Here is a 10,875-nt window from a genome sequence, read left to right as displayed (position 1 = left end):
CAAGCATTGCTCACAGAAATAAATTAATTAAATGTAATGAAAAGACATACAAAGCATGTGGTCCCAAACAATAGAGCAAAAGAAAGACTAAACAAAAGGGATTCTAACAAAAAAAATCGTAATGGTAAAAAGCTCAACACCTATAAAGACGACATAACCCGTATGGTTCTATAAGGTCCATCAACATGGAAAAAAAATGACTTATGAGTTCAAAGTTCTCAAACTTCGATATAAAACAAAGTTCTTCCTTGATACAACAGCCAAATTTTGGTAACAAGACCGGGAACCGACTTCATCAAAAAACACAGATTTTCATTAGGCACAAAACGATTCAGAAGCAACACTAACTAATTCAAGTATACAAATAACAATAAAAAAAAAAAAACACCCCGGATACTTTGGAGAAAGATATTCAAAGGCAGTACAAGCAGGAAAATAAAAAACAACCAAAGATGGTCAGGACAGTGTAATTCAGTTTGGGATACATGGGCCTGGAACTCATGCATCCATATGTCCATAAGTTCAACAACGCGTCTAAGGAAACCCTGTGCTATAGAAAGTTAAACTATAAAATCACAACCAGTCTTCATTTAGAATCACCTGTTTTACTTCCAAAGATCCTTGAGAAGCTCAGAAGAATGCTCTGCTTCCATAAAACACCCTAGAACCAGTGGTCTTAGAAGCCTGCAACTTCTTAATGGAGCTCAAATCAGTGCCATCAGAGCTGCTTCCCCCATTTTTAATATCCATAGGGAGCTTCATCTTTTCAAGTGACTCTGTAGATTGTTGCACACTCCTCATATACATTTCAACTATGTCCTGTTGCACAACTGGCTGCTCTGGCTCAAGATTTATGGCAAACACAGGTAGGTCAATGGGTTTCTTAGGTACCTCCCCTGAGAAATTGGTCTCCAAATTAGTAGCATCCTTGCTTTTCTCTTCATTTGTCTGAGAAGATAAATGCTCACAACTCTGAGATCCCAAAACCCCAGAAATATCATTGGATGATTGAGAGTTACTGGAAATTGGGGGAGATTCTTTCGCTGCATCTTTCCTTGATGAAGAATATACACTGCTCGAGAAGCTTTCTTCAACACTTGAATCCCTACTAGAAGATATCAGGGGACTCTCAACAGTTGTTGTCACCAAGCTTTCAGGCTTTTGGGGTTCTAGATTGCAGGCAATTTCAAAGTACTCGGTAACCATTCGATCATTTTCATTCACAACCTGGGGATCGGGGAATTCAATCTTACTGTATTCACTAGGGACTGAAGCATCAACTTCCAAATCCAGTAAATTGGCATCTGAACCACTAGTTAGAGGATTGGATGCTTGACCAGAACTTATGACACTCGCATCTGATAAAACCCCATTAAAACAGAGCGATAACTGAATAAACCCAGCAGGAGAGTGGAAGAGATCAGTAGAAGAAAGAGAAAATTCTTGAGTGACTCTCCCTTTCCCTGCTACCATCGAGAGGGGAACCAATACAAATCCAAGTAACTGATCTTCCAAGAAGTTCTTAGCTCTACTCAGCATCCATACTTCACATTTGAGAGAAGAATCAGAGTTTTGAACATTGAGTTGCAGGGTTTCATTGAAGACTGGATTCTTGCCACCCCCATTAACGATCTGGGTTGATACAGAGACTTCAGGGGCAGAAGCGAGCGAGAGCTTCGCATACACATCTTGCTTGTGATAGATGCATATGTTATGGATATCTCTAGCATGGTGAATGTAAACCTGAAGAACAATGGAATTCTCACGATTAACCACCATAGTCTCTCTCTTCTGATCACCATTCTCAGAGAAACTCTTGGAATTTTGATGACTCAGTTTAAGGCCCCCTCTCTCAGATTCAGCATCGGTAGGAAAAACCCGAAGACAATCCATGACAAAGGAAGAAGATATCACTCAATTAAAGCAAGTTTAGAGGTATTTGAAGAAAACCCCAATCTCAAATAAGAAATGTTTGAAGATAACACTTCCGAAGATCTAGACTTTACTTCAAACACTGACAAACACTTGAAAACGGGTTTTTGAAAACTGAAATGCAAGTTGAGAGTGTTTCAAAAAGGATCCACCTTTCAAATTGCAAAAATATTCAATACAAAAGCTAAAAGCAACAAAGCAGAGCTTCAAGTAGTAGAATAATCCCAAAAATCAAAATCTGTCATGAACTAGTAACCATCTGAAAGAAACCCAGTATTCAAATTGAAAAGAGATACTCATGAAACAGTTACCTTTGAAAGTTTGGGGTTAAATTTGATAGACTAATCCCATGACCCAATACCCAAAACCCATGAAGAGCATCCAATACCCAAAACCCATGAAGAGCATCCAATAAAAAGACCAGAACCCCAAACAAACCACAAAAGGAAGCGACCAAAACCCTAAATTTCCCCCAAATCCACCCCACTTGCAGACACGAACGGAATCCAATAAAGCTTTAACAGAAAAGAAAAATCAACATGACTACCAGAATCTGAGGAGAAAAAGGAAAGGAAATGGCACAATAACCCAAATATTTTCCACAAAGTCAAAATATCACTCTAACCCAACACTCCAGCACAAATCCCAAGAGCCCAGGCCTGAAGCTCAGCAGAGTTGCAGAGCAAGAAATAATGGAAAGATGAAATATTAAAATGGCTTGAGAGTAATAAAGAACTGGAAAAAAGAGAGTTGGGTTTTCTTGCCCGGTATCAAGAGTCAAGTGGCTGCTGTCTGGGTCTCAGAACTGGGCTTATCCACAGTTAGAGAGAGAGAGAAAATGAGGAGAGAGAGAGAGAGCACGCGCCCGTGAATGAATGTTCAGAAAATTCAGGAGCACTCACCTTGATTTTCTGTCTGTATCTGGACAGAAAAAAAGAAGGCCGACCTAACTAGCCTCAACTTTTACTAAATAACCATTTCGTCTCTCGCTAATCTTTGCCATCCTCAACTTCCCAAATGACCATTTTACTCCCCCTCTCTATTCGCCCTATAAACATTGAGGAATATATTTAGGACATGGTTTATATGACTCCGGAGACTCATGTATTTACATGAGTCCTCCATCCAAAATTGTTAGATTTTAGATCCTATGATTTGAGAATCTGTATCATGACGAATATGAATATAAAAAAGTCATTTTAAAAGTAAATTAATAGTTTTTAATGTATTATTTCAACTGTTGTTTTATGGGTGGTGGGACCACCACCTATTTACAAATTACGGCCACCTCTAAGATGGATGTTAGATTTGTCAAGGGGACGCACATGTAGAATTGCATCCCTCATGTATGCCACACTTTTAGATGTATATAAGGCTTAGGCTTTATCATAAAAAGTAAAGCTGCATCTGTGTCCCATGGAGAAAACGTAGTTCGAGCACGGGAAAGTTTTGAAATTGATTATCCTGTTTATTACATCATTGATCCAAAAAGAAATGAATTTCAAGTATTAAAATAATTGTAATTTGTTATACATTAGGTGGGCTGTTTATTTTCCAGTGTTTGCATATCCACTATAGTTATACTATTTTTCATGCTTGGAGTTTCATAATTAGGAGCTGAGTTAGATTTCTGTCATAGGGTTTCCTGCATCAGACCTGCAATTTTGGGAGAAGTTTTGAGGGTGGCTTTACTTTCTAACATAAAGCCTAAGCCTTGTTAACCGCACCTAGGGTGGCAATCGAGGCAGGTCGACCCCATTCAAGTCCAAGTTTTAGGCCCTGTGACCAAAATCCTAGACCAGATTTGTATTTAGGTTCGGTTTCAAAACCCTAGAAACGAGTTCCGTCCGGGTCGGATCTAGGTCCGAGTCAGCCCAGACCGAACCCGACCATTACCACCCCTAACCGCACCCTTACAAAATAGAATGGCAAATCTCCATCATCAAACCTCCCTCACATAAGAAATACTGTTATTTATACCAAACTACATGTAGTGTCTTATCCAATCCATGTCGTCAATTTAAGGAGCTCCATAATCTAGCATCTTCATTCAAGCCTGAAATGTTTTTCCTCATAAGCTATAATGTTTCTTTGTCCCTTGTTGCCCCTGGAAGAAGCTTGTCACACTTTCTACTTGAGCAGTAATGGTGTAAGACGAAGAGAGATCCAGAAATTGTTTTTGTTGAATGTGTAGAGCGCTAGAGAGAGAGAATCTCCCTGTGTATGTCTTGATGTGTGCCATGTGGTGAGAGAAGCCGAGTGAAGCAAAAAAAGAGGAGAGTGAGAGTTAGGTCTGAAACCCCAGCATTAACGTTTGTCCTCTTTCTCTCTCCTTGAATTATGGCCACAAGGCAACCACCAGCAAGCCTGTGAACACACTCCTTCAAGTTCAAAAATAGGTCTCAAGGGATTCATAACCATCAAATGGGGGTGACAATGGATCCGGATCCAACCCGGCACCCGATCCTGGTTTAGGTATGGATTCAGAAATTAGACTTGACAGGTCGTATTCGGGTCCAAATCTTGGATCTGAACACTATTCGAGTCTGGGTCTTGAGTCCTGTAATGCTCTTCGGGTCCTAATATATGAAATATATTTAAGTATAATTAAATGCATGGATATTTTAAAATTTTTGAGTTGGATCTAGTTGGGTCTAGGTACCACATTATATTTTCAAATCTGGGTCCAGGTCGTGATTTGGGTTTGATTCCAATGAATTTAGGTCCAGTCGAGTTTGGGGCTGGACCCCGACCCAACCTGACCCATTGCCACCCATAGCCAGAGCTCCTAAGCCTCAGAGACACTAGACATGTTTCCTAATAAAGCAAATTGGGTGACCTCCCCTCAATTATTGTGTGATCAAGGCTTCTCATCTTCTAAAATACCTACTTTTGATTAACAACAAATGAGTGTTGGAACTTTTCTCCCATATTTTAAAGGAAATTTATCAAAGTATTCATAAGTGATGAATTATTTAGTATCCTAGTCAAGCGGAAAGTCTCTCTCATCTTGGCTTCAAAAAAAAGCACGAGGAACTCCTAAATTCATTGTGCTGCCACCTTAAGGGGACAACAACATAAACGAAAGCAGCGGTGGCAATGGATCTAGACCCAACCCGGGGGCGTGACGACCAGACCCGACTTGGGTCTGGGTATGGGTCCAAAACTTGGATCCGGCAAGTCAGGCCTGGGTCCAAATTTTGGAGCCGAACATTATTCAAGTCTGGGTTTGGGTCTAGGCCCATATAGACCTGACACAAACCCAACCCGAATAATGCTAATATTTAAATAATTTATAATATATAATATTTTAATAATATTAAAATAAATATAACTATATATTTTATTTTGATTATAATATTTAAATAATTCATGTATAGTTAATATAATATTTTAATATTGGTAAATATATATTTTTTGATTTTTTGATTGGATCTAATTAGGTTCAAGTCCAAGTCCAAATCAGGTCCAGCTAGGTCCAGTCGGCTCCAAGTCCAATAACTTTAGATCCTGCCGGACGGGGACTCAACCCAACCCGTTGTCACCCCTAATAGCAAGCTAAAAACAGGTTCGAGGGTAGAGGGAGGGGGCTTGAGAGAGAAGGCTAAGAGATACTAAAAGTAAAGCATTGCAATGCTCAAACTCTTAACGGCTCAATGACATTAAACATGTTTCTTAATAAAGCTTATAGGATAAGCTTTTCTCAATTATGGAGTGATCAAATCTTCTCCTCTTATCTCAATAGAAAACAAATGAGTGAAGGAGATTTTCTCGGATTTTCAAGAGAGAGGAAGCATAAAGCATCGATCACCTTTTCTTGACATCGATAAATAAGAACTAGAAAGTAAGTCATTAATTCATAAAGCTTTCACTGTTAGAAGTAAAAAAGATGGATAAAAAAAAATTGTCTGGAGATAAGGAATTTATTGATTTTCATCTCTCAATTTCATCTTTTTTCATCTCTCTATCCCTTTGTTTCGTCTTTATCTTCCTCTCTCAAATCTCAAAATAACATTTCCTTGAATTTTGTCTCTCCCGGTCTGGTCTCACGTATATGGCATTTGTTGCAATTTTTTTTTTTCAAATGTAACTAAAAACATAATATTTTTATAGAAGAGTTGTAAAGATAGACTAATTAGATACGAGAACCATGAGCTAAGAATGTGTTTACCATGGACAATGTTGATTTTAGAAATTGGAATATGGCTCTGAATTATCAGGGATCCAACAATGATTCTCTGAGTTTGACTAAAGCAATTCCCAAGTCCGATCGGGTGTTTGAAAAAAATTATAAAAAACATGAATTAGGTGAGCCCGAGGCAATTTTACGGTTTCACAATTCATGGCTACCCACCTCCTGACGGTCCTAATGAGGCTTAGGGAATTCCATAGCTACCCACCACCTGATGGTCCTAATCAGGCTTAGGGAATTCCAAGTCAAATGAGTAATTTTTGAATCATTGATGGAAAGTTCCTCAAGCTACGTCCAATCAGCAAGAGCGTGAGGATGGCTATGGTTTCGAAACCTTAATTGTACCAAAATACAAAAAAGATATAGGGTTGGATCGTGGTGGTAGCATTTTTTGGGTTTGGTGATAGTTAAATCACTATATTTATATATTTTTTTAAAGATTAAGGTATTATAGAAAATATAAAATTGATTTTATTGAAAAGCAAGAAAGTGATATTTTTATAAGAGAATAAATGATGATATAATACTCATCTTTTGAAAGTCACCTCTTTAGGGGTTATGGAAATGGATATCTAATAAGGAGATGGTCTCCAAGAGAGAGAAACATGACCTTTGAGAGAGGGGCGGTATTTTCATGAATTTTGAGTTGGTTAACTTTCACTTCTAGATAGAAAAACCTCTATATTGCTCTCGAGATTATCTTTCCAGTAGCGGTATTGCGGTGGAAAAAAAAATGTTGATCGACGGTGTTGCTCGGTCAGGAGGGCGGATTTAGAAGGAAAGATCGGTGATGGTCATTTATTGATGTTTAGAGATAGGTATTATCTCTTTGTAACCGAAAAACGTAATCTTCATTGTGATAATGGATTTCTAGTTGCCGAGACTGTGGATGTAGCCCTACAAGGTGAACCACGTAAACCGTGTGTTGTTGTGGTATGCTTTTTATGTTTGTTTTATTTCTCACACTCTATTTATCGTTGTATTTATCTAATTCGCATTCGACCAATTGAGTATACGATCTTGGGTAGGATCCCAGTATTTGGGATTATTGGTTCCGCAAGCTATTGGGTGCTAGAGATCCCTACAACATCCCTATACTTAGTTACCACATTGTGGTTTTCAATCCCACAAGATTCACTGACTTTTTCGAAAAGCTAACTCAAGCCTCTCTTCCCTATTGAATTACCCAAAATAAAAGAGCAAAAAAAAAAAAAGCAAGAAAACCATACAAAAATGAGGAACTACTTTTTATTTGCATGTACCGTAGCGTAATAGCATTCTTGTCCATCAGCTCATTTTTGTATAAAGGTATTTTCCCTTTTTTTTTGTTTTGTTTTTTTTTTGCTGATTAACAGTTGGATTAAACTTTAAGGGTTTAATGCCCCATCATATATCAAATACTTTCTTATCATCAACAGTCACTCTATGATACATATTTATATAAGTCCAGTAACTTATATTGGATTTGTAAACTTTTCTTTCATTTTTCTTCCCTAAAATTGATGCATTTCTTCCATCTCTTTCAAGTTTCAACACATTAACATGTCAAGTTGAATTTGTCATGGAACTTGTACGGTTCTGACCGTTGGTCATGCATTGTCAGGAACGAAAAAGGTGAACTGGAACCAGTACAACGCGAAATGGAGAAAAACTTCAATTAATTCATATAAAAAAAGGTATCTGGCAGAGCCCATGGTGCTCACTATTTATCCCATAGAACACAAGCTTTCTCTACGTTTCTAACGGCAAAAGCAAGGTTTAAAAAAAGTTGATCGATGACCCGGAATTGATCATCTAATCTTAGCAATTATAGAACTATAAAATAAAAGTGCAATACCTAAAAATAGAGCATGTGTAACACATTATGTGGGCCATCTTATTCGTAGATCTATCAAATCAATATAATTTTTAAAAATTCAAATTTTATAATCGGTGGTAAAAATGGATTTTCAAGAAATCTAGGCTCCCAATAATGGCAGTACATTTCAAGATGGGGTTTTGAGTGCAACTTCACTTGGAGTAATAATAGGTGTAAGGTAGAGAGCGACAAATATATAGTATTTGTTGAATATAGAGTGTCATAGAGAGAGAATGTCAATGTCGACAGTTGTGTGTTAGTGTGAGTCATAATGTGTGGTCATGTAGAGAGAAAGAGAAAAGACAGTAAAACATAAAGAAATTAAGATATGGGTATGCGCACGCATGCGTGGAATTTTCAGCAATGGGGACCTCAAGGTTACAACTACTGGTTGCTTTGAACAAACTCAATCAAGCTCAAAACTAGTGCTCAAGGAATTCATGCACATCAAATGCTCTAGCTTTGAAGGGTTAGAGACATTAAACATGTTTCTTAATAAGCGTATTGGATGACCAATGTTCAATTATGGAGTGAACCAAGGGTCTCCACTACTCAAAAAACCACTTTCAATTCTTTTATTTTTTAAAGAGAGTGAAAGCAAGAATAAACAGTGTTGAGATTAATAATGTGATTTAAAAAATATTGGGGTTATATAATAAAATAAAATCTAGAAAATAGCCATAATTTTGTCCAAAATCACCAATTTTTTGTTTCCTTTTCTTTTTTTTCTTCCTTAATAGAAGTTAGATTGAGCAATTGAAACTCTAGTGGTGCCCTTATAATAATTACTTACGTCAATCTTGCAAACTAAAAATTAATATCAACTCTGTTACCTTATTTTAATCTTCAAAATTTTTCATTTCGAAGTGACTTTATATATATATATATATATATGAAAAATATTTCTTAAACTACTAGTTATCAGCTGTCAAATCTTCATCAGGTGATTCAAAATTCATATCACTATTTGAATTTTAATTTTTTTTTTAAAAATCAGATCGTAATAAACTTTGGACGTGTGTACTAAAACATAGCGCGTACAATAAAAAGTATTTCTTAAATTATAAAATGATCGAAATACCCCTAAAAAATGATGGGGACAATTTTGTCATTTTAAATATTGAAAGTAATTGTTTTATATTTTTATATAGTACGCAATAGTGTTAGGTATATACATCCAAAATTTCATTTTAATCTGATTTATAGAAAAAAGATTAAAATAAAAATAATGATATAAATTTTGAACCACTCGATGAAAATCTAACGACTAGGAGCTAGTACCTTATACTATTCATTACTACTAGTAGCTTAGGAAATCTCTCTCTCTCTATATATATATATATATATATATATATATGTATATATATATATTACTATGCAGCAGTCCCTTGTAAATCTAATGTCCATCTCTAAGATGGATGTCAAAGAATGTTACATTTGCTAAAAAGTTAAAACGGACGATGTATAAAATAATTAAAAAAAAATATTTATATTTAAAAAAAAAAATCATAATTAAAAAATAACATTTATATTTAAAAAAAATAAAAAATCAAAATTTAGATCATTGTCATGATTGAAATAATTGAACTCTAAAAATTAGGATAAAAATACATCCTTGAGATTTAATTTGTAAGGAGACCGCACAAGAATAGTATGAGGCGGCCGACTCATCAAGCACTTTTCCAATAATAATTCCTATGAAGATACGTAATATCATTTGTACGGCCACATATTATGTTAATTACCCAACAGGGGGCATAATTGGAACGTATTAAAAAAAGGAGAAGAGTGATTTCCTAAAAATAAATAAATAAATAAAAAAGCAGGGCCACTCTTATCCCCCCGAGGAGTCAAACACCAGGGAGCAGCCTTTGCACGAGGCATCCACTTCCTAATACCACTATCACATAAACAACTTTAAAACTTTTAAATCTAAAACGTACAATCTAAAGTCTAAACGCAAAACTATTTATTTGTCTTTCTTAATCAAAAGAATGCCTTTTTTTATAAAATATATTTCTTAATCAAAAGAATGTCATGCTTTATCTCATCATTTTTCAACACATGAGAGTAAAATACATTCTCACAAAACACTCCTTAATGTCAAAAGCAGTCCATTTAGGCAGCCATTTCTTTATGAAAAAAGTTTATATAGACCCGAAGCTCTAAACAATCAATTAGAGCCCACCTCAAAAATTTCACTACAAGAGGTTGTTTTGATGTTCAAATATCCTCAAATTGATCATCACGACATCAAAATGATATAAGGAAAGAATGGATTTTAAGTTTTGAAAGTAGTGCATCTTGTAATACATTTTTGGACCATTAATTTCAAATTTTCATAGATCTACTCTATCTACACTATTTTTGAGGCTTTCAATTTTATAATTAGATATGAAAATATATTTTAAGGCTTTCATAAAAATTTTTAATATTGAAACTACATTTCTCAATGCTATTTGAAGATACGCTCTACTTTGATTGTTTAGAACCTCGGCTCTATACAATATATGTTAGCTATTAGATGTAAAATCTACAGAGAAAAGTTTCTATGTTTCCCTAATAACATAAAACATGTATACTTCCCCCTTTATCCAGCCGTCCAATTTAGATTAAGTGAGTCACTAACTATTTAATCTTATAGTCAATGCCTCAGAGTATTTTATTTTTTCTTGTTTTTCTAAAAACTATATAAATCTAAAATTTGGTTCGTGTCATCTCCTCAATGGGGCACACCTAATAAAATATTAAAAAAATATTTTTGATAAAATAAAATGATTAAAATACCCTTGAAATTTTTATAAAAATTATATGCATATATCAAACCCCTAAATTTTTTAAATATCATTTGCCACTTATTTCCAAACTATCTTCAATCCCTAACCACTCGTTT

At 35.4% G+C, this 10,875-nt stretch overlaps 1 protein-coding gene across 1 annotated transcript; it reads right to left on the bottom strand.

Annotated features, from left to right (window-relative positions):
* Positions 1–291: 291 nt before the first annotated feature.
* On the bottom strand, positions 292–2,429 carry LOC18446630 (Calcium-dependent lipid-binding (CaLB domain) family protein). Its single transcript, XM_011629638.3, has one exon. It carries the CDS (start codon positions 1,891–1,893, stop codon positions 631–633), a length of 1,263 nt encoding a protein of 420 aa, XP_011627940.1. The 5' UTR covers positions 1,894–2,429; the 3' UTR covers positions 292–630.
* Positions 2,430–10,875: the final 8,446 nt, after the last annotated feature.

This window comes from Amborella trichopoda, chromosome 10, assembly GCF_054954075.1.
Source record: "Amborella trichopoda isolate Santa Cruz 75 chromosome 10, AtrichopodaSantaCruz75HAP2 v2.0, whole genome shotgun sequence".
NCBI classification, from domain to species: Eukaryota; Viridiplantae; Streptophyta; class Magnoliopsida; order Amborellales; family Amborellaceae; genus Amborella; species Amborella trichopoda.
Note: the sequence above shows the minus strand (reverse complement) of the source record. Positions and strands in the feature narration are given on the sequence as shown.

Coding starts and splice junctions, on each gene's coding strand:
- LOC18446630 (XM_011629638.3), bottom strand. CDS start 1,893: ATGGATTGTCTTCGGGTTTTTCCTACCGATGCTGAATCTGAGAGAGGG.